The sequence below is a fragment of the Cupressus sempervirens genome, chromosome 5, assembly GCF_028749045.1.
Source record: "Cupressus sempervirens isolate cs-2001-9-10 chromosome 5, ASM2874904v1, whole genome shotgun sequence".
NCBI classification, from domain to species: domain Eukaryota; kingdom Viridiplantae; phylum Streptophyta; class Pinopsida; order Cupressales; family Cupressaceae; genus Cupressus; species Cupressus sempervirens.
In genome coordinates, this window is record NC_143122.1 from 375,779,247 (window position 1) to 375,805,251 (window position 26,005).

A 26,005-nucleotide genomic window follows, 5' to 3' on the forward strand; every position below is an offset into this window, starting at 1 on the left:
GTAAACAAGTTTTGGATATTTTGTCTCTGTTGAACTTCATTCGAGTTTTATTGTTGCCAACCACAAACCCATAAATAAGAGCAATCATATTTAAGGCAAGCCCATAAATCTCCCTATAGTGGCATCAATAGGTTAAAGAATAGCCTATCTTAATAGAAGAAAGATACTAAAGAAGACTCTAATTATGTCTAAATTTGGGATCTAAAAAATGAAGTCAAAGTCGTTAATGAAAATGAAATCTAGAGATCCCCGATTGATCAGAGGAACCATGTAATTAATTAATTAAAGGTTTTGGCTAAGGCCTTTTACTGAACCAAAAAAAAGAAAAGAAAATGAAATCTAGAGATCCTGCTCGAGCTGTGGATCAATAAGGTAATCCCTAGGTGTGCCTTGCAGGAGCTAGATTTCACATGCATTAGTAGCTTTGATTTTGACAGTCCTCTTAAGGCACACTTTCGGGAGGCTACCTATAGTAGCTAACATTCAAGTGTGAAACTGGCCAATCAGAATAAAGGAAATTTTGAAAAAAATTAAGGAAAGTTAAAACTGCTTCAAAATGCACTTGGCAGATTTTGTCTTGTGTTTTAGGTGACACATACAACCTGGGTACATGCCTTGAATGTCATTTTCAAGAAGAATGGTTATCTAGCACATTTTTCTCAAAATTAACCCATGTTTTAGAGGCAAAAATCTTGAGGATCCAAAGAATGGTTATCTAGCACACTTTCAAGGTTGAAGTAAACTTTCATGGGGTTAGAGAACTATGGGCCCACAATTCTTACCTGAACTCAAAGTTTACACAAAAAATATTCATTAGAGTATCCAAATATTCATGGTTTTTAGAGTATGCATTTAATCAAAGTCTATGTGAGGATTTATCAATTTTGGCTTTCAGATTCTTTGTCCCTTAGGTTTTCATTAAACTAAGTTTGAAGAGTAAACACAAAGAATTTATTGCTACATTCACTCTTCCTCCAGAGCACTTCAAGGGTATCATGTGGAGTTTTCCCACCAAGCAACAATGAATTGTAAGGATTTCTCATCAAAATCACTGAAAGTGGCTCTCAAATCAGTTATTTCTATCTAATCCAACATTTAGAGCAGGGAGGACCTATTTTAAGCAAATCTCAGAGCTCCTAGTTTTAGACAACTTTTTATTCCAGGCTTAGTATAAATTCGTTTTATGCTTTAAGGTGCTTTCTTTCCATCTCTCTGGGTTTTTTAAATTTCTAGCTTTACAAACATTGACTTTTTGGGATTAACCAATGATTATCAATAACTTTTGGGGATCTATTAATGATTATCTAGAACCTGAAAATTCTTTTTTCTGAACTTTTATAAGTATTTTAGGCATAATATTTCTTAACGACCATTTATGTTCTGGCTGTGCAACAAAATTTGTGATTCAATTTGATTTTGTATTATATGTGTTGAATGTGCTCAGTTTTCATTGACTGGTGTAAAGACTAGTGTCAGGATTTATATTAATGCTACGATTCATCTTAGTTATAGCTGTATATAGAGCTACATTATTCAAATCCCAAAGAGCCATGTTGTTACCGATCAAAATAAAAAGGCTATGTTGTTAAGTGTCAGAAATAATTCATTTATCCTATCTCCTGTGTGCAGAATCGGTGATTTTTGGTTTAGCCAACAGAAAACTATTCATTGTGTCAAATATAGTTGTTTCAATTGATTGTATGTCTTAATCGCTTGTTAGAGTTGTTCTCGATCTTGTGCTCATACTCATACCTAAGGCCAAAATGTCGGAAAAACATTATACGTTTATTGTGAATAGTGTTACTAATTGTAGATTATGACCATAGGCTACCATCTGAGATTAGTTTATTTTATAGGAAACTTCAGCACATAAATCAAAGAAAGGTTAAATCTCATATCTGTTCCGGTTTGAGTTGTCTTGCAAAAGACAATCCAAAATTTAAAAAATTAGTAGTGGTCATTCAGTGTTACAAATTCTGCTAAGTTTGTTGTTACAACCTGAATTGCCTATTTGAAAGCATTATAGTAGTAGTTTGTGTAGTTTGAAGTAATTCCTTTTGTTGGTTTGCAATTAGCTTAGTAAATGCTTCTAATCACAATTCATTCTTCCAATCCCTCTAAAATAGTCAATTAGTTTAGATCTGCATTCAAATAAATAGTCATATAGCATTTCCTGCTTTAATTTCTCGATCTCACTCCTGTAGAAGCCAATTGTGAAAGGAACATGGTGAACCAGTCTCGATGCCTCGAATCCAGTCATCAACTATCTTGGATTATTGATAACCCGCAAATCCAGTCACCCGCTTAGAATGGCTCAACATTAAGAATCGCCGCCACATCTGATCAAGGGAAAATAGGGGGACTTCAACCTAGTTTCCAGCATTCGCACCTACGGGACGAACATCTGATGAACAGTTGGTGTTTGAGGGTTTCATGCCTAGAATCAGCTAGGAGGGCATCGAAGCTAAAAGAAGCCAAAATTTGGTGGGAAATGTAATGACCCTCCTCAAATCTACTCTCAAAAATGCTGATGAAAGCTCAAAGAATTTCATCAAACAATTCACATGCAAGGGACGTATGACTGATATAGTATTTTAGCTGGCTTTAAATGACTCTTTCTTCAATTTGCATCAATGAGAAACTTGTGCTAGAAGACTCCAAATGGACTACACAATGACCTAACATGAGTGTGCTGCTAATTTTGACAATATTCAGTGCATATATATGATCTAAGCATGAGAAATGAATACCTACAGCCAACTGGCATTTTTACAAACAGTTGGTATGCAAACTAACTAGCTGATAAATAATGATATTGAATTGCTTAAATGACACCAGCAACTATTATCTTCTTAATTGCAATGAAATTTCAAATACAATGCTCATGAAATATGGCCAAGACTTTTGGCATTTACATGGATTACAAAATGATAATGCTGGTATAATGCACACTTACAGCTGAAACTTATAATACCCTAAAAACAATACTAACAAGGGAACCTGGTTATAGATGGCTGTAATAATTTCCTTCAATGCTGCCCCTTCTGCTTTGCTTTTCTGATTTGCTTTTTCGAACTGCTTTTTCGGAGCTGCTTTTTGAACTACTTTTACGGACTGCTTTTCCAGTTCCACTTTTTCGGACTGCTTTTACGGATTGTTTTTTCAGCCTACTTTTTCGGTTCCGCTTTTTCGGTCTGCTTTTTCGTATCTGCTTTTTCGGACTGCTACCATGTTAAATCTCAAGACCATATCTTTCAATGGCGTCAAGATTTCCAACTTGAAGGGATTTCGTCCTTCAAACTACTGAGACATAATCTCCAGAAAATTTCCCAATTTCTTTGATATTTCCCAAGGTTACCAGGAGACTGGGGTACTTGGAGACCTTGGAAACTGGTACTGGTACTGGTACGGCTAATTTTCAAAAATAGGAGACGGGGGTACTTGGAGACGTTAATTGTTGTTTAATAAAGAAATAATTATACATCATTGACAAGTCTTTCTAGAGGCAATTAAGCAAATTGATTGGAAAACTATAGTGGCTATCATTATAATTACTAACATATATGATATAAGTAATAACAAATTTTTAAGGGGTGACGATAGAGGATAAGATTTAGGAGTTTTATGATGCCTTATGCTCAATATTTTTGGTGGGAGACATCAATTGTTGGTTGGGGGACTTTGGAGATGGTAACCAAAACCTCGTGCATCCAAACATTTTTGGGGACGTCTCCGGTACCTAGAGACGTGTCTCCGGTACTGGGGGTCTCCGAGACGCGTCTCCAGGTGTAGGAGACGGGTCTCCTGGTAACCATGATATTTCCAAGCCTACTAAAACGAAGCTCTTCCCTTCCTTTTATAGTGTTCTCACAAGAGCTCAATCCTTCGTTTTCTCCATGTGGGATAAAACATCATTCCCTTTATGTAACTTATGTCTCCAATGTGTTATAAAATAAAGGGGACTCTTTTAATTTAAATATTTCCCACAAACTATAGTCTATGCATTAATAAAGTTAAATATTTAAATTTAACTTTATAAAATTGCTTTACCAATGCATAAAAAATCTTATCAATGATAAACAAGTCTTCTTGTCGATTTTAAACAATTACCATCGACATACCGCTGCCACTGGATGTCCGACCATATCCAAGATGACTTACTATAAATAGTAAGTATGCCCAAAGTTGCCTCAAAACCCCACAGAAAGGCCTGCAGCTGAAACTATCTAGGCCAAATGGCCTCTAAGTCCCTTTAATGTCCTAGTTAGCCTCCGGGACCGTGGGGAAATAGGCTAACAACAACATCATGCTATAAATGCTAAAAAGGGGACATTACAAGAAAACAACCTTAGAATATTCAAGTGACCTGGACTAGGCAAACCACAGTTCAGACCAGAAACCAAATCTGGAAGTTTGGAGCTTCCAGCATTTGAGACCAAAGGCATAATCACAAATTTTCTAACTCAGAAGGCCTAAGCCAGTAAACGGTAACCAATTTATATATCAGTCATATGTAAGCAACAGTTATATATAAAATAATAAATGTAACAAATAAAAAAATTGTGTGACTCGGAGATTTACTGTTCTTCCATTCTGTGCATAGCAAATATGCTGTCTGAATTAATTGAACATGCTGTTGATGAACTAATTGATGAAAAGTGGAGTTTTACCATAAATCTAAAATTGAGGCAGATTGTAGATCCTAGGTACATAACATTATTATCCGATCTTCTTGTATATAAAGAACAGTGGGGGCAATCTCAAAAATCACATTATAGGTCTTATGATTTCCCTAAAGCAGTGTCTTGACGGATATTCAAAATGTGGAGAATCTGGAGATTACAAACATTATACAACGGTAGCCCACAAGATGATATTATATTTGACTTTAACAATCTAATATCTTCAAATACAAGTATACTTGGAAAAATTCAAAAGTATGCATGTTTAAATCCAGGTCTAGACACCAAAAGTACAGGTTAAAGTTTAAATTATATTTAAACTTTGTTTCTGTTATTTTTGGAAATTCAAATGCATAAAGGAGGTAAAATAGTTAAATAACATAAAAAAACATACTGTTGAGCAAAAGTGACAGAAAATATTCAACTAAAGTTTTCAGTACATGACAATATAGAAAGTGACAAAAAGATAGGGCATTGAGTAATCAATACTTTTCCCCTGAAATATAAGCGTGGTAACTAAGTGCCTTGAAAATTTTAACAAACATAAATTGTCACTGACTACAAAACAAAAAGATTAAATAGCCAACAATGTAACATTCCTGAAAGAACTGAGAACATATATGCCAAAAATTTCGACGAGGAGAAATTTCAAACCTGTTCGCCTGCAAGAGGATCTAGAACATTCTCAACAACAATGTGTTCCTGCTCTAATGTGTTTGGCACCAATGATCGAAGAATCTACAATGTGAATCAGAAAACAATCAGGTGCATTCAAAGAAGTGCATCAATATAGAATGTAAAAGTCATCCCCTCATTTTCAGACTACAGCTGATCAATTATATCACAGTTTACAGCCAGATTGACAGAATGTTCTCAAGTAATGAATTAAAAACCATGCTACAATGAGCAACTTGAATAAAGAGCAGAATATTTATTTCAATATGAAATCGAGCAAGAGCATAAAAGCTAAAGCATCAATCAAATGTTAAATTTACTTGTCAACAATATATCTCCTCATTTAAAATTTATGAGCAAGTTCAAATTTATCTAACATGATTTCATGCCAATTCATCACCTGGCCAGGAACTAGAATCTTACCAAATAACTTGTTGAATATATATATATATACCAAATAGTTATAAATTATCTATAGCTAAGTTGTCTCATTGGTTATCTAATGTCATTAATGGTGAAATTTGTTAACTAAAAGGTAGCTCAGCAAACTGAATTAAATCAGTTAAAAATGTATCCAGAATAAGATACATATGGTCATGCTTTTATGAGAAAGAAAGGTTAAAGAATCAAACAAGAGATGTTGAATACAATTTTAATGCTTGTTTCTATTAGAGCGCTTTGTTTTGAGTCAGACATATGAGTATTAAATAGTTCATTGTAGTGTCTTGAATTGCCAAATCATACTAGTACTCATGATGCTATCAAATTTGAGAATCTTGACACGGTAGGTCTTGAATTGCCAAATCAGCCTGTAGATGCATTCTCTGAGAAATTGTGTTTTGTACAGAAGAAAGACTAGATAATTCTATCTTTAGAGTATTTTAGTCTTCTGGATTTGATTGTGTATATACTTTTTGCATCAACTTTTCGAATCACACTCCGTGATCCGTCAGCAGGATGAGAAGACCTGGAGGAAACAGAAAATAAGTTGTTGCAGAGCAGCTGGAGTATATGTAAGGATGCCGAAAGGGGAAGAAGGGAAAGAAGGGGCGGCACAAAGGCCAAGATAAACAAGATTTCATCAAACCAAATAAAATAAAGAAAAATATCTAGAAAACAGAGGCAATGCAAAAACCAAAAATAAAAACTAAAATACGAAATGCAGTTTAAAATCTTGTAATAGTACTGGTGCTAATAAAAATATACAATGGTGGTAATAACAAATGAATCAATAACACTACTAATAATAACACCAACAATAATAGTAAAACTAAAAAATAACAATAAATAATAATAGAGATGATAATTATAAAAATACAATAGTCCATGTAATTACTAAAAACCAACAATCAATAAGAATAAAAAACAAAGGCAAACATCAACAAAAAGAAAAGCGTTAATCAAAACACCAAAACCAATAAACTAAATAATGAAAAAGCTAGTAATGAAAAATATTATAAAAATAACAATAAACTAAAGCTAAAAGAACTAATAATAACTAAAGCCCGTTATAAACTAAAATAGCACTAATGAAAACAAAAGATATAATAAAATCTAGACAAATAATGAAACAAACCACCAAAACAAAATGGTGAAGAAAAAAGAAAATAAAAGTACTAACAAAAACAAAAACAAAAACATTAAAAAGAAAACCTCAAGCACGAAGGAATCAAAACAAAAAACAAACTACCCTATAAAATCTACAAGGAGGGATCAAACTAAATAATAATAAATAAATAAATAATTATAGATAATAAATAATAGAAAGATGAATTTGAAGAATGATAATTAATAAATAATATTAATTATTATTCTTCAAATCTATCTTTCTATTATTTATTATTTATTGTTTTTTTTTTTTTATTATGTACTTCAGAATGTGCAAAAATTATATACACAATCAAATCTAGAAGACTAAAAAACTCTAAACTTTGATGGACTGTGGAAATCTATTTACACTAACTCTATCTTCTTCACCATGAAGACAAGTGGAATTAGTTACGAGACCTTGTGCCAGGCTAATTCAACAAAATTGGAGCAATTACTCAAGAACTGTAAAAAGAGTGCAACTCTCAGAACAAGAAGCAGAATGATGATCTAACCACATATAAGGAGAGGCCACAAAGAAAATTAGAACGAATATGATGTGTGATAGACACAACTATTATTGGATTTATGTTCTAGTGCCTAGCCTGATTTTCATTATCTAAGTCATGTTTCATTTAACTACGATTAATGAAGCATTAAGAAGTAATAACATGTATATCTGTTTTCAATATAATTCATTAATTTAAAACAATACGCCATCAATGTGCACAGACAATCTTGTGTTACATCCAGGTTTGCGACTGCAGTCCATCTTGGTTGAATGAATTGTTTTTGTGTATTCTTTAAACTCTCTAAAATGCAAACTTTTGGGATGATCGTAAACACGCCCTAAAATAAAAGTTCAATTAAAATAAAAGACATAATATAGCAAGAATTCTACCTTTACCAATAAACTCTTTATCGAGATAAAGTTTGCTGAGATCTTGCAATCATGTTAGACTATATTTGCAATATTTCATAAGACCAATTATTTCTATTTAGGTTTGGGGATCCACCAACAATTATAAGCGCACACATAATAATCATCTTATGTTCATGCTTCTGGTACCCTGATGATGGATCATTGAGTATGATCCGAAACGTTGGTGGTAAAAAATTACACACAATCTTACCAGAATCATGAAGTTTGAACATAAGCACATGGATTGTGGAAATCTGTTATCAATAATCATCTTATTCTATTTAGGTATAACATGCACTAACCTTTGAACTATAGGAACCAATCCGCAAATGGTACCATTTATCATAATTAATTATATTAGAGTTTAAAGAGGACAGAAATAAAAGGTGTGTGGTTACTGTTCAGCTCAATTAAGCCCAAGAGTGCACAATGCCTAACCAAGCCAACTTGCCCCTTGGAAGGAACATCTCGTTGATGATTCAATCCCTCGGGGTGGCCTACTTAATTCAAGGGAACACATGTCATTTAGGAAGATTATTCAACCCAATTAAGCCCAAGAGCCCACAAGACCTAACCAAGACAACTTGCCCCTTAGTACACAAGTAGTAGGTACATCTACCTCGATGATTCCATCCCTTGGGGTGGCCTGCTTAATTTAGGGGAATCCATGTCACCACCTCTACCTAACATTTTTTTTATATTCCCTATATGATTGTTTATTTCACTTCTGACAACCGACTATCATGGGGATTAGAGAGGATAACACAAAGGCTACCCAAGGCCATCCACCACTAAGCCCAAGGATGCGGATCATCCAACCAAGACAATTCCATCCAATGTAGGGTGTTGTACTTAGAGGGGAAACCTATATCAGTTTTCCCAAATACATCTCCTTCCTCACTCACATATGATTGTTTCCTTGGGAAAATAAATAAATAAATGAAGAATCTATAATGATAACCATAATAACCTAGATATCTCTTAATGTTAAAGCAAGAAGTTGTTTATTAACACGAGGGTTAGAAGCATGACACACATCTATGCAATGTTTTTAATGAAGATGTTTCCCTTACATTAGCTAGAGGAACCTCAGGAATTCCCTAGAGAGATTTCAAGCTAACCTATTACAAAAGTTTTTTCTTCTCTCTCCAAGGTCCTTTGGGTTGTTTGGCTAAGTTGCATCAAACTATCTTTCATCCCTAGGGCTGGTACGAATGATGCTCAATACCTATCTGTTATTATCATTGAAAATTCTGATTTGGGAGACGATAGTGATATGAAAGCTAATTTATATCATTTGGCATTGGAGCTTATCATTATTGAGTGTTGTCAAAATGGCAAGAGGCTATATTCAAGAACACTGGGATGGAGTTGAAACACCCCAAATTTCTATTTCATATGAAGATATGTCTGACAAAGTTTTAAAAGCCTATTGCCCTTTGATAACTATTTGAGCCATCTTGAAAGGAGAAATCTAGATAAAAAGGAACTTTATGACTAAATATGAAGATCTATGTTGTCCGGAAAAGGCGTAGTTAGACAATTACCGGTGCGGCAACAATTGTGTCATTTCATTGCACCATTTCGTACATTATAAATGTTGCGAACACTTTTGTATTTGGCATCATTATCAACGTCATTGTCATTGTATGGAATATCATTGTTGTGCATGAAAACATTTTGATAATGAATAGTGATTTGCATTGAGTATTTGTTTTCTTTCCTGTTTGCCATGGGCTAAACATTTGGCGTCGTTGCTAGTTTGAATTCGTAGTAGTATGGAAGGACGGAGATAAATGGGAAGAACAATACAAGACAACTGAAAGACAAATGATGATGGCCAAAATGAAATTTTTGAAGGAGAGCACGAGGCAACAGAGAACTTTCAAATTTTGTATCACGTAGGGCTGGGAACATTTGTACGAAGGGAAGCTGCGGAGAATGGGGTTACCATAGATAATGTGTGGGATGATATGCACACAAGCCCTACCACAACCAAATTCCTAGACCAACTTCCCTGAATGATTGCACAAACCTACATGGCACAGAAGCGACGCCGGGGGGAAGTAGAACACAAGGAGCACCGTCAGAAAACCTTCAAGAAGTTCTAGGAGGAGAGAGCCGCACCGCGGCAGAAAACTGAACCATGAGCTGTTATGCCATGGTATCTAGGGCACTCAGAAGTCTATAACTGTCGTCACATAAGTCCACATATAATGTATACAAAGTAAATAAATAAAAGAGTGTTCTATTTTGTTTTATTTTATAATGGTTTATGTGAGATGCCCAATCTTTTAAATAAGAATAGAAATTTGAGGGAAGAAATCAACGAGTTAAAAATTGCGTGTGGCGAAGCCGAACATCGGCGAAGAATAAGACAAGTCGTCGGGGAACGGACTCAAGGGCAGCCGGAGGAATTGCCTAGTGTGGTGGTCATAGTGGGGTTCACAGAAACCAACGAAGGGTGTCACAGTTCGCCGAAGCAACGAGGAGTTGCTGGAGGAAACTCAACATAGACTAGCAGTGCTTGAGGAGACAAAGGAGCAATTTTTACATTCATCACGTACACCACTACGAGAGCGAACTTGTGAAGAAGTAGGAGAAGAGACGAGGCCAACAGAAGACACTGGGGCAAGAGGAAGTGTAGAAGCGGCATTGCATGGTGGCATAGTTCGGCGACACGATCGAGTGGTAGTTGTAATCAACGAGCAAGAAGCACAATGTCTAAAAAACAAAAACTCTTGAATTTCATAGGCAACGGGAAGGAGGATCCCGTGCGGCATTGTCGTACGTGCAAAATGATATGGACGGCCAATTTAGTCACGGATGCAGATGAGTGGTTGAATCAATTTCTCGCCAACCTACAGGGAGTTGCAGTGGATTGGTTTTCCGACATGGACAAGGCAAAGATCTCCACATGGGATGATCTGAAGAAAGAATTCCAAGCCGAATTCCAACTGCTCTGTGATGATAACGAGGTTGTAGCAGAAATTTACAACTGCAAACAAGGGAAGAAGGATACAGTTTGAGCCTACAATCAAAGGCTTAAAGATCTTCTTAGCCCGATGGGAACTCAGCCGGCAGATAAGTTAAAGAAATGTTGGTTTGTAGAAGGTCTCCGTAGGGCGTTAAGAAGAAAAATGAAGATAGTTCCACCCACGTCATACATTGACGCATATGACCATGCCCTGAATCTGGAAAGCGAAAGCAAAACGGCAAAGAAAAAGAAGAAGAAGAGAAGTAAATCGTCATCATCCTCTGAAAGTGATGAATCCTCCGGTGAGGGAAGCAGTGCCGATAGCGAGAAGGAGCCCAGCAAGAAAGTGCAAGCACTCCAGAAAGACTTGGAGAAGATGCACAAAGAATTCAAATCAATGATAGGAATGGGTGGCTGCATGGAGGAAGGAGAAATTTGGTGCACAGATTGCAAAGAAAAGGGCCATTCAAAAGGAGCGTGTCCGAAGAAGGCGATGTGTGATATCTGTCAGGTCCTAGGGCATTCTACAAAGGAATGTTTGTTCAACATGAGGACTAGGAGCCAACAGATACTGTTCACACAAGAACAACCATCCACGTCTGACACAAACAATCCACGTCTAACACAAACAATGAGACTCAGGACAACACTAATGCCACATCCGGCAGCTACCAAAACAACCACCAAGGAAGACAGGGCGGAAATGACAATAGAAATCAAATTCAATATGATTCAAAAGGAAGGCCCATAATCCAATGCCGGGCATGTGACCAGTGGGGCCACTTTGCCAAAGAATGTCCGAAGAGTGACACTCCACAAAAATTATGTCGATGGTGAGGTCCAGGAGATCACGAAGATGCTAATTGCTCGAAACAGGTAATTCTCATTAACATCAACGAAGAAAAAGTTTTGGTCATCACCAGCAACCAGGCTAAGTAGGCCACTTATCCCGACCCTTGCACGGAGAAGCAAAGGCTAAGGGAAGCACGAGAGGACTTAGAAAAAGCAATCAAGATACGATGGATGGTAAAGATGCTATCCCTTGGCGATCGGAGGGAGAAAACAGTTTGGTCAACCAGATCTTGCAAATGGAGGTACCCGTCAGAGTTCAAGATTTATTACAAGTAGTACCACAACTCAGAATAGCATTATTGAATGCCCACGCAACCACGGTGGAGACAAAAGGACAACCAACGATACTAGGAGGGTCGGCGATAGACCCCATGTTGCTCATAGTAAGCAATGGCCGACATCTGACGGTGGTCGAGATGGGAATCCTCGTAACCATCCTGAAGGACACCATCGTGGATGGTGGCTCCGGGGTGAATGTTCTCCCCAAGGAGACGTGGAGGAAATTGGGGAAGCTGACCCTGTGGCCGTCCACATTCAACCTACTAGGCGCTGATCCGCAGGGGATAAAACCCCTTGGGACCCTGGTGGCCTAACAAGTAACTATCGGGACACAACCATTTGTGTTGGACTTCGTAGTAATCCCACTAAAGAAAAATGGATATGACACCATTCTCGGAAGAGGATGGCTAGTGGCCGCCAAAGTAAATCATATCTGGAAGAAGAATACCCTGACAATGGGAAGTGGAGGGCAAAAGTTGCAATCGATCTCCGAACTCAAATGGTAAGTGAAGAAATGGCCTCGTTGTCGGAGTTCGAGTCTGATGGAGAGCACCGAAGAGATGAAGGCAGAATGAATCCAACTGACGAGGGTGTCTTAGAGTTGGAGTGTTTGGAAGACAAGACAAGTTCACTAAATGGACTTTTTCATTAGCAGATGGAAGACTATGAACTCTTCCATACGTACATGCTTGGCGTCGAAGAACTCGAAGATAAGGAGGTATTCCAACCATAGTTTGTGGAGTACAGAGAGGGAAACACAGAGATCAATGAGAGTCCTGCTCATTGATTTGAGGGAAAAGAGATAAGATATGAAGAGCCGTCCGTAGAAGTTACCAATCTTGGAGACACCGAAACCCAAGGAACATACTTGTGGGAGACGATTGGAATTCAGTACTTAAGGCTGCAGCATTCAAAAAATTTCTGCAATACAAGGATGTATTCCAATGGACTTACAAAGATTTGAAGGGAATCCCACTAGAGATGTGTGTCCACCGCATCTAGTTAGTACTCGGAGCCATTTCTGTGCAGAAATGCAGGTACAAGATGAACAAAAACTACGCCGCCTGTATAGAGGAGGAAATACAACGCATGCTGGACCTTGGCATAATATTTAAAGTTCAAACAAGCGAGTGGGTGTCACCAATTGTGATATCGATGAAGGATGAAATCCAAATTCGGATGTGTGGACTTTTAGTGCCTCAATGCGGTAACAATAAAAGACCCCTTTCCAATTCCATTTACCGACACGATTCTGGACGAAGTGGCCGGACACGAGATGTATTCTTTCATGGATGGATTTTTTGGCTATAACCAGATTTCAATCGCAGAGGAAGACAAACTGAAGACTACTTTTATGGTGGAGGATGGCGTGTATGTGTACAACTAAATGCCCTTCGGATTGTGTAACGCACCCGCCACGTTTCAGAGGATCAATTTGCATATATTTGACAAAATGTCGGTAGGAAACTTCTGCGCATTTCTGGATAATTGGTCCATTTTCAGTGGACAAGACAATCACTTAAAGGCACTTCAGGAATGTATGGAAAGGTGTCGGCGGGCGAGGCTGGCATTAAATCTAAAGAAATGTCGGTTCATGGTTCCCCAGGGGAACCTACTTGGGCATATTGGTTGCAAGACAGGATTAAAGACCGACCCAAATAAAGTAAGGGTCATAGTAGAAATGGAAGCCCCAATGGACATATCGGGAGTAAAGTCCTTTCTCGGGCACATTGGGTATTATAGACAGCTTAAAAAGAACTATGCCAAAATTGCTCTACCCCTCGACAAGCTGACACGAAAAGGAGAACCATACATCTGGACGTCCGAGCAGGAGACCGCCTTCTCAGAACTAAAGAATAGATTGCTGGGAGCGCCCATATTGGCGTATCCAAACCGGGACAAGGAGTTCCACATCCATGTGGACGCATCAAATTTCGCTATCGGTGCGACGTTGGCACAAACTGGTGATCATGGTCTCGATCACCTAGTATATTTTGCAAGTTAGCTACTGTCAAAAGTCGAGAGAAATTATAGTACCACTGAAAGGGAGGCTCTTGGGATGGTGTACTCTGTGCAAAAGTTCAGACATTACCTGTTGGCTACACCATTTACCTTTTACATGGATCACCAAGCATTGATGTACTTGGTAAATAAACCAATCATCCAAGGCAGAATCAACAGATGGTTATTACTGCTATAGGAATTTACCTTCACCATCATCGTGCGACCTGGGAAGAGTCATGTCATTGCCGACCAGCTCTCCCGAATCAAGTCCGAGGAATCGCCAGAAGGGGTCAATGACGACTTTCCAGATGCACATCTATTCAGAATCGCCATTCTTCCGGAACGGTACAAATCTATTGGAGAGTAAATGTCAATGTCCCAATTTCCGATAGAGATGTCGCCAAGCAAATGGCGGAAGTTAGTTCTCAGAAGCCGGACTTTTCAGTTAATAAATGGTCTCCTCTATAAGATGGGTCCCGATCAAATATTGCGGCGATGTGTAATGGAGGAAGAAGTGCAAAATGTTCTAAGGGAAGCACATGAAGGACCAATAGGTGGCCACATGGGACCTGACACAACAGCACGCAAGCTTCTACTTGCCGGGTTATGGTGGCTCACTCTTTACAATGACGCATGGGAATGGGTGTTGAGTTGCGACACATGTCAGAGAGCCGGCAAACCGCTAAAGAGGGACTTCATGCCATTGAACCCATCCCATGCCCAGGAGTTGTTTGAACGTTGGGGACTAGACTTCGTCGGTCCTCTGAAGGCAAGTAGGGCCAGCACTGTTGATACATAGCGGTAGCCACAAAGTATCTAACAAAGTGGGTAGAAGCACGAGCACTACCTAATAATTCTGCAATCAATACGGCTAAGTTCTTGTACGAACAAATCATCACACGGTATGGTATACCTATCTAGTTTATGAGTGACAAAGGAGGTCACTTTGTTAACCACGTGATTAGATTATTAACAACAGAGTTCAAAAATTTTCACTCGTTGTCAAGTCCCTACTATGCACGGGCCAATGGCCAAGCAGTGGCCACAAATAAAATTCTAATGGGCACCATATACAAATCATGTCGCATCGAACGGGCCGATTCGGAGGAGAAGCTACCTTCGGCGCTATGGGCCTACCATACCACATTCAAAGTCACAATGGGATAGACGTTGTTCCAATTGATGTTTGGCCAAGAAGCTATGGTACCAACCGAATTCATTTTCCCAAGTTTTTGAATTGCAATTGACAATAGACTGGGAGATATGGAGAGTTTGCAAGAACGCCTATACCAATTGAACAAACTAGATGAACGCAGATTAACAGCACAATGGGCGACAGAAGTGGCGTAGACCCATCGGAAAGCATGGCACGACAAACATTTGAAAAGGACGAGGTTCTAACCAAGCTAACTTGTGCTCCTGTACAAAAACCACAACGAAATAAAACTAGGGAAATTTAAGGTCAAGTGGTTGGGACCATATAAAGTGAGAGAAGTCGGCGACAATGGATCCATCAAACTATGGACCTTGGATGGGCGCGAGATTCCCGAGGCCATCAATGGATCAAAGCTAAAAAATTATCAAGAGCGACAAGGAGGCGAAATAAGTAATAATCGCCCAATCAGACCAAGTTAAAAAAAAATTTAAAAATAAATAAATAAATAAGGGGAAGTGTGTCCCGCGGACACAGGTTTCGCAGACACAAAGTGTCCAACGGACACGTGGCCGCAGACACCTGTGTCCCGCAGCAAAGTGTCTCGCGGTGGAAAGTTCCACGGATATTATACTACATTCCGTCGGACAAAGTTCTAAACTTTCACAGACAATATGTGAACATTTCGCAGCCGCTAGTTAAAGGAAAACATCGAGGTAAATCAGTCACTATAAAAGACAATTCCGCAGGAAACTACGCCAAGGGAAAAGAAAATTGTGTGGGTCTCTTTAAATACATACAAATTGCTATGGTTATTCCACATAAGCCAGCCAGCCGTAGGAGGAACAGAAGTTCACGCCGAGGAGAGAGAGGCAATCTGTGGTAGCCACGGGTGGGTTAGATAAGGGGTTGAGTTGTCTAACTCAAATCTCCATTCCTAAGTTTGGGAGTGAAGGATGCCTTCTGTTAGAGGAAGATATATACATGCAAGGAACCCCGATATAAGTAGAATGAAAATCCTCAGTATATGGTAATCCATTACCCGGTTGCGGTTTCATACATTGGAGAACATGTTGTAGATCATGTTTGGATTGGGTTGTCGTGTGAGAAAAGAAGAAGCTACAGAGAGGAATATAGTGCAGGAACATCATCCGCGGGAAGAAAGAATATTCGCAGACAAGTAGAGGACAGCAAATGCAATTCAGGAGGGAATCATTGCTGCAGGAGAATTTTGCCGTGGAAGACAAAAGAGAAAAAGAGTAAGAGAAACCCTAACCATTTCTTCTGGGTACATTAAAAGACAAAACAAGAGAGTTATTATGGAATCCGCAAGGAAAAGAAACCAGTGGAAAAACCAGTTGAAGGCAAATATGGAAAAGAATGCAAGAGTCTTGGCTTCCGAAGTTCGAGTTGCAAGGCCAACAGCATCCAGTAGTAAGAAGCAAAAAGGTGAAAGCTGACCTCTCACACATCACGGTGTAGTTTGAAGGACTGAATGGCAAAGAGTGTCGAAAATGGTGGCAAGAAACTGCAAATACAGAGGTAATCAAACAAATTCTAGTACGAGTGCAAGTACATTGGGCAACACAACTTCCAGTATTTTCCATTCGGCTGTTTGAATAAATTTTACAAACCATGATAGAATCATACAATAGGAATAGCAGAACCAGTACATTTGTGTACAAGAAGCACTGTATGACAATCTCTTTCAAACCAAAGGATTTCAGTAGGGTTTTTGGCAATCCTGGCCAAGGAGGTCAAAAAGTGGAGATCAAGAACCGCAAGTTGTCACAAGAACGAAAAGAATATTGGGTGAAATTAGTAAGCCGCGATCTCATGTCAGAGGAAATGGAGTCGATGGTGAAGGGTGCCAAGAGCAAAGGGCTATGGAGAGATTTTATTCGAGAGGGCCACTAGAGATGTATCATGGATGTAATCAAAAGCAAGTAAACGGGGGCAAGTCGGGCCTCGGATGCAGCTTTTCCGCAGATTACATTCATGAACGACATCATGAATGGCATTGTGTACGATTGGGCCACGGTCCTCACCAACCAGATGGAGGAGTTTATGACACTCCAGCAACGGACATTCTTCATTCCGCACCATACCATCGATTTGTGCTTGGAGGCAGCCCTTCATCAAGTACCAATCGACGATTTTGCAATTCCACCAAGGGGGAAGTTGGTGCCAGGAGAACCCCCAATATTCTATTGGAGACATTTAGACATGGGTGGAACCGCGACCAAGCAGAAGAAGATATTCCAGGGATATGGAGACGCAGACAACAGAAGGGAGGACACCACAGAGAGCAGTGGGGCCGATTCCGAGGAAGAGAGTACTTCGGTAGAAGTTGGCAGCGACGCGGTGGCCAGCGGATCCACATTCTTCACCCCTCCCCAGTTGCCAACTTCAACACACTTGACCGCCACCACTTCGCTCATTCCTCCATTTGGCCAGAGACATGCACCGGTCGGCCACAACAGATGTTCCACCGACAGCTACGACCAATGGTATGCCTCCACAGAGTTTTTCACCAGACTCCATTGCACCAGCAGAGCCAGCCCCAGAGATGGTACAATTGCCAATGCTAGAGCCCGAACCTCAGGTTTGATTAGATGTGATTGACTCTAATGCTGTGGTCACCATCTCTTCCTCTCTGTTGGCAGACGCCCAGCCAGTACAACCAGATGAGAGCATTGAGCTGACACAGGCAACCCAACCCAAGAAGATGGAGGTGATGAACAAAGCGAGTTCATTCCTGCGACAGTAGTTCACACTCATTCTTGCAGAGGTCGGTCCTTCCATTCAGTCCCCGAGACATGGAAGGGTATCCCCAGGACCAGTTGCCATATCGGAGCCACAGGAGGTGGGAGTTCCACAATCCGAGGATGCACCCAGAGAGGAGGAGGGGGCACTGGATGTAGACGTGGCTACTGCAGGAGAGGCAGAGATGGATACTGATGGGGAATGGACAATGGACGATGTGGCGAAGGAGGATTATGGGTCAGATGAGGATAGATGCAGGGAATACCTCAAAGCTATGTTAATTGTGGTGGAGAAAGGACGCATCGTTGCATGCCAAGCTTTGACTCGCAGGAGAAAGTTGCATTTGACCCGAGCTTATATTCAGGGGGTTTGTCCTGAGCGGTTTCGCTCCTACTTTGAGGACAGGGGATGGCCAGCAGTTGAGACACCAAAGATGTTGGTTGATTGGGCCACAGAGCCTGAGCTAGGATTGTGCAACACACCAATGGAGAAGTTGGTGCACGAGATACTGGGGTTATATAAAGGCGTCTATTATGCTCACAGGCATGCAGAGGTGGATAGGGCATCAAAAAAGATCACAGCTGAGAGATCTCTGACAGTAGAGAGGGAGACTAAAGAGAAGTTAGCTGCTGACTTGGTTAGCTAGATGGCAGCGTGGGCAGCTGAGCGTACAACACTATTGCGGAACAAAGAAACGACTGAGGAGGAATTGCAAACAACTAAGGCCCGGGCTATGGACGCAGCACTTCTTCTGAAGGAAGCAGTAGAGGTTAATACACGGACGCTAAAGGATTTACGCATCCGGACAGATCAAGTGTACGAGTTGCGCCGACAACAAAGCTCTTCAGGGATGCAACCTCTTCCCTAGTTTATATTATTTCTATGTTGTATGTTGTTGCCTCCTATTTTGTTAGTTTCTGAAGTCGTCAGGAGACGACTTTTCTTTTTTGGGGGGGATGATGTTGTCCGAAAAAAGGGTAGTTAGACAGTTACCGGTGCGGCGACGGTTGTGTCGTTTCATTGCACCGTTTTGTACATTATAAATGTTGTGAACACTTTTGTATTTGGCATCATTATCAGCGTCATTGTCATTGTATGGAATATCATTGCTGTGTACGGAAACATTTTGATAATGAATAGGGATTTGCATTGAGCATCTGTTTTCTTTCCTGTTCGCCATGGGCTGAACAATCTAGAGAAAGAAAAGGAAATGATTAGAAGTTGCTAAAAAGGAGATCAACTATGAATCAAAAGAGTCATTCCTAAATGAGGAAGAAGTAGATCATGAGCTGTAATATACACTCTTGGGTGTTTTGTCTGTTTTTTGTTTCAATGTGTTTTTAGAAAAGATAAATTTATTAATGTCCAACAAAAGACCATGAAGAGAGACCAAGGGACTGTCCAACACAAAACAAAGAGCCAGCACACAGCAGGGAAATCAAACCATGCCCAAAGAAATAACAACAGAAACAAACAAACAATAATATAAAAGCAAAGAGGGGGGAGGGGGCCCCATGGGAAGACCCTGAAACCCCACTATAAAACTGTAGCACCCCAAAACAGACTGATGGGACGAGTAGTGGGATCCCGAGCCAAAAATAAGAGTCTAAGACGACAAAAGAACTGTTTTCAGGAGAAGAGAGATATGCAGAAGATATCAAGCCCCGCCATAGTGAAGATATCAATGACCAAGAAAGTTGTCTTATTTAAAAGACTTCTCGATTGCAGGAAGCTAAAGACTGCATTGAAAGATTGTTAACGAATCAACTGGATGAAAGAGAAATCAGAATAAACCTTTACTGCTGGCCAACTACAGTTGATAGACAAAAGATTCATTATTGTTATTTGTGCCCAAGACATTGCTGGCTGACCACACTCTATGATTGACCGACCTCCTTATAGTTAAATATGTTTTGATCCCCCAAGTATCATATATAATATATGTCAGTGATCATTGTTTTTAAAGTGTAGTAATTTAAATAAGAAGTGATTTGTTTAAAGAAGTGATTAGACTGACAAGAGCAGTGATTTATATAAATATCGTCATAAGACAGTCACTGGGGATGTTAAAGAACTACAACAAAGGTGATATTTAAAAATTACATAATGCAAGGATGAAGTCAAAGACATCAAGCTGACTTCAATAGTAAGTTGTTGTAATGTGTTTAATTAAAGACTAAAAAGTGCAAACTCCTTGTGATAAGTTACCTTCTTTGGGTGAAAAGGCATGAGAAGAAGATACATAAGGAGAATAGAATAAAATATTCTAGGATGTACAGCAGAGATAAGTCCCATAAACAGTGAGCAGTGAACACCAAAAATAATATATTATAAGAAGTGAATATCCTAAATTGGAGACAGCAATGTAAATAAAGCAACAATTAGATTACTACACAATAATAGCATACAGTGTTAAATTTAATGAACCAGAGAGATAAATTGCAAAACAGAAAGTGAAAAATGCAAAGATAACACTTAATACATGAGACTGTAACCTGGGAAAAAACCTCCTCACTAAGGGAAACAACACAGCTCACAAAAATAATGCCTTTGTTCAGAATTTCAAAACATTACAAAGTTCTTGCTCATAATTGATATTAACAGCCTGATAATCAACAAGCCTGCAAAATTAACGGATGCAAATAGCTCTCAACTGATCAAAACAATATGTATCACAATGATGTTACAAGATTCAAGAAGAGTTGGCAGATTAACGGATTTCCGGATGATTCATTGATTAACAGAGGAACAAATGTGTTCCTTATAAAGAATTACAAGGACGTGTAGACTGAAGACGGAATTAGAAACAAAACTAGAGACAGGATAGGAAACACTCCTATCTGGACTGAAGACAAAAGAGACAGGATAGGAAACATTCCTATCTAGACTGAAAGACGGACTACAGACAAGTAGTTGACTATTATAGAAAGTATAAGATATTATCTTTAATACCCTCCCTTAATGGTCAACGTACGAATGTCGGAACATTCTGGGATAATTGAGACCCTCCCTAGATCTACAGAATGTTGAAACCAAGAAGCTTTGCCAGAAGAGTGCTATGACTCAAAATAGGTTGCAATTACAAAACTTCGTTTTTGTAGAAAAAACGGTAAAACCCAGAATCTCACGCAACGTTGCGTATTACAAACAACTTGAAATGATTTTTGAGGAGAAAATCAACAAACCCAGAATCTCACACAACCTTGCGTATTACAAACAACTTGAAATGATTTTTGAGGAGAAAATCAACAAACCCATAAAAAACAGAAACAAATTCAAAAGACGAAAAATTCAGCTTCACCTTGAGAAAGCTGGTCATCAGCTACGGATAGTTTGAGAAGCATTACTGCCTCTCGATTGTTCAGATCCCATGTATCTTGATCAGGACCCAGAGAAGTCGGACGCTGCGTAACACCTAGAACAAGTTGATCGGTGTTTCGATATTCGAAGATTGCGATGATGCGCTGCTTCCAGGTTCCATAATTGCGACCATTGAATTTGGAATTATGCTCGAGCAGAATATTTGTCAGAGATGCCATGGCACGTTTTCCAATGAAAAACTGTGAAAATCTGTGAAGGCACGTTCTTCAAGGCAAAAATACGAAAGACCCAGAAGAATCAGAGAATGACCCAGAAGAGAGCTCGAAAAACCCAGAAGGAATCTACTGTCGCTTTTTGGATCCGCTGGCTCGAAAATTGAGGCACAAAAATCGAGGCACCCAGAAAAAACGGACAACCCAGTTGAGTTCTCGAAAAACCCACCAAGAATCTGCAAACAAAATATTTTTCCGACCCCAAAAATTAGGGTTTCGAAAAAAAATGGCCCTAGCTGAAAAAAGCTTGAAAAAACTTCAGATTTCTTGATAAAAAATGGCAGATTTTTCTTCAAGGATCGATGTGCATGGACGAATGGGGCTAGAGTGTGCTGAACAAACACAGGCAGACCCAAGTTCGAGAATTTCTCTAAGTCGAAAACCCTAAGCGGGTTTTAGAGAAATTCAACAGAAAAAATTTTGAAAAAATTTAAACAAATAATTTCACGAAGAAATTATAAATTTTTTCGAAAAAATTAAGTAAAAGCTCTAATACCATGTTACAAGATTCAAGAAGAGTTGGCAGATTAACGGATTTCCGGATGATTCATTGATTAACAGAGGAAAAAATGTGTTCCTCATAAAGAATTACAAGGACATTGTTTCTTTTAACGTAGATTGAAGACGGAATTAGAAACAAAACTAGAGACAGGATAGGAAACATTCCTATCTGGACTGAAGACAAAAAAGACAGGATAGGAAACATTCCTATCTAGACTGAAAGACGGACTACAGACAAGTAGTTGACTATTATGGAAAGTATAAGATATTATCTCACAAAACTTGGGAAAAAACCTCCTCACTAAGGGAAACAACACAGCTCACAAAAATAATGCCTTTGTTCAGAATTTCAAAACATTACAAAGTTCTTGCTCATAATTGATATTAACAGCCTGATAATCAACAGGCCTGCAAAATTAACGGATGCAAATAGCTCTCAACTGATCAAAACAATATGTATCACAATGATACTACTCAGTGATCGTACTAATAGCAAATCAATAGAATATATCTGTAACTAGCAAGAATGACTCACTTTCCACATATGAACCAGCTATAACAAATATATACAAATGTCATGTTTGCAGAGCAAAGCAAAATACAACAATACCATAATCATCAACAAAAGCTTATGATCGGAGAAAAGAAAAACCCGAGCTACTTCTCCCATTTCACAAAAGATGAATAATGAACAGAGAATATCGAAATTGGAAGAGAAAAGCTACACATGGGAGAAACACAGTAGATGAATTGACACCTACAATCATAACAGACGTATTCAATGCAAATGGTCAGCATATGAAGTGAAAATATCAGCAAGGAAAGAATACATGCATACTGCTCACTTGGAAGTCAACTAAGGAATGAGCAGAAAATTACAATAAAAGTTGCTCAGAATGATAATAAGCATGATGCCATCAAATATCGAAATGGCACATACAAAAACTCCCGGCACAGCTGACAATACTTTAAAGAAGCCAAGTCACCATAATGAATGCACACAGCAATAGAATGTCAGCACAAACATAAAGACAGAATTCTTCTGCAACCACAAAAGATTATGAGCACAAAGGAATAAAACAAAGAGATATATCTGTAATGTCCCCTTCTCCACACTAGGCTTTTTGGTGACTTGCTGATCTATCTTTCCATCCAGATAGGCTAACAGCAGTTATTTTGAGGATGCCAGCCAGTCACAGGATTCTATTTGGTTTCATTGGGGGAGACATTTAAGTGTGGAGCTTCCTATAATTAGGTCACTTTATTTTATAAAGTTACTTTATGACTTCAAGTCGTTTTATAACAAAAGTAACTTAACTCACTAAAAGTGGAAACTGAATTTTATCCCACATTACCTAGTTGTTTGTATTTCCCCTCATATCGAGGTTATAAAAGAAAGGAGCTACATTGGGATTCACAAAATATATCAATATCTTGAAGACAAATCTAGGATGCTTAATTGTGACTGGCTATCTTAAGGACAAAACCCCTTGAGTTAGTGGAGGAGCTGGACATAGCCCCAGCAACTTATCGAAGGCTCATTTATCACCAAGCATAGTGCATTGCAGATATGTTTTGGCAAAGTTGTGGACGGCATTCAAGTGAGTCATTTATAATAGACAGTGATTTTTTGTGGTTAATTGTGGTAGCATAGACACCTGAATTGGATTCACTTGGCAGCCAATCTTTTATCAGTAGAGCAGTTGTTAGTACTGGATGTTACAGACAATACCAACCTTCTAACGTGGATCATGGAAGGAGACAGCACTTGAATATCCTCACCGCAAGAAGGTGGTAGTGAAGAGGCCGATTGGCACATAGGGGGAGCCACAGGTGGACTGCAGATAACATAAAAGAGTACGACAGGCTAGTGTGAATACTAGCACACATCAGTGTATTTGGGGTGTTAATACAGGTTGCCAGAAGTCTGGATTAAGCAGGAGACACAACTCCAACCAGGTCATGATTTGAGTGAGGAAGTAGACCATTCATGGTAAACAGACCCGACTGCACTTTACACCATCTAAGGGGCAATCGATAGTCTCAGTCTCAGGCCACCAGGAGTATGAGCTGCCCAGACAGAATCACGAGAAGAGGGAGGCCAATATCAGTGACACCAGGTGCATCATTGTTTGGGCCACACTTTGTTATGTAAAACTCTGAATATACAAATATCAGAACTGCATTTGGTCATTGCTATTTGTGTTGGTTAATATCCATTGTGTAATACAACTCGGTAGTCTGACTATTGAGGTTGATGCATTTGTTAGCATAATACAATCTTTGAATCTCTTTTGTGTAAACTTCTTAATGCATTACTGTATCTGCTGTATTGTGGGAAGTCCAAAAGTAAAGGCAATCTGTAGTTCACCGCTTCTATTAGATAATTAAATCAGGACAGCATTTCTTACTACTGTACGAGTTCAGATTATTACAATATCACACAGCAGTACACATAAACTGATGGTGAAAAAGAACTGAACTTCATTCACACATTCAGCAAATATTGATGATTACTGAACAGAGGCAATCTGGCAATTAACAGAAGCGGTAAGATCTCTGTCACTGCTACATTATTCAACAATCCCTCTTAGCAAGAGAGAGACCTTCAGATAGCCATCTCATGGCAAGTACATATAGCTGCAACCAAAGATAATGTCAACACAAAATTTCATCATAGATTTTTGCAATTAAATTGTTATCTCAGCATAACAATATTTACCATAGCTACTCCCAAAACGTGAAATAAAGAAACTCAAAATTAAGTCATGGAGTAACACACATGACTACCACCATGGCTACTCCCATAGGGTAGAACAAGGGATTTCACCTAGAACTTTGCTTGCAGAGAACTCATTAACAAGGGATTGCACCTCGAACTTCTCTTGCAGAGAGGAACCCATTAACAAGGGATTCTACGTCGAACTTCTCTCACAAAAAAAAATTCATTAAAAAGGGATTATACCTCAAACTTGCTGATGTTTGGTAGCTTCAGTCAGATAAAACTATGGCTATATATAATTATATATGAGATATAAGCTTATTATATGAGAGAAATTAATATAATAATCCCCTACTAATGAATTATTCTTAGCCTTTGCTCATTATAAATAAGAGATCATTGCAAATGTACTAAGCACTGCCATAATGTCTGGTATGTGTTTTCCAGATGGCAACGACCTCTTATTTATGAGCAAAGGATAAGAAGAGACATGTCCCTTCATGGGACATGCCTATTCGTTAATTTGAAAATCAATACAATAATAAATATATATATATATATAGAGAGAGTATTAGATTCTGCCAATAGTGGCATGTTGTGATGGTTAAGTTGTTGAGTTGTTATCCTTGCCATCAAGGTTCAAATCTAATGGGGATGAGGTCCCCCATTTGTGGCCTCACTGGTTCATAACTCCAAGTCAAAGCTTTTACCCCTCTAAGAAAAAAAAATTAGATTTTCTTATATAATAAACCTATATCTCATATATAATTATATATAGCCATAGTTTTATCCAACTAAAGCTACCAAACATCAACACTTCCTCTTAGCTAGGGAGGATAAACACAAGACAAATATTACACCACTGGTAATCTTTAGGAATGACACACTAAGGAAATAGAATATTTCCACTACTTTGATATCATGAGTATTGGCCTTTAGAATATTAACATATGATATTCACCAAATACTCTGAGTAATGGTCTCCAGAATATCAACACTTGATATTCACCATGTACTCAATAAGGTAATGGTCTGTAAAACATCAAACTATGATATTCACCATTTTGATATCACAATTGAGTATTGTCTCCAGAATATCAACATATGATATTCACCAGGACTCTTTGAGTAATGGCCTCCAAAATGAGATGCAAGATATTCACCAAGTACTGTGACTAATGGCCTCCAGAACCTCAAGTCATTTGATATTCACCACGTACTCGGTGTAATGGCCTCTAGAACATCAATTTGCATAACATTCACCATATACTCAAAAAATGTTCATAAGCTAT

General features: G+C 38.8%; 1 protein-coding gene across 2 annotated transcripts in view; it reads right to left on the minus strand.

Moving 5' to 3' along the window:
- The window catches only part of LOC149556330 (uncharacterized), a 220,752-nt gene that overhangs the window by 53,882 nt on the left and 140,865 nt on the right, over nucleotides 1-26,005 (minus strand). For both annotated transcript variants that reach the window (XM_089830591.1, XM_089830590.1), the window contains exon 12: nucleotides 5,337-5,420. In XM_089830591.1, coding sequence (XP_089686717.1) covers nucleotides 5,337-5,420 — 84 coding nt within the window. The remainder of the gene's footprint in view (nucleotides 1-5,336; nucleotides 5,421-26,005) is intronic.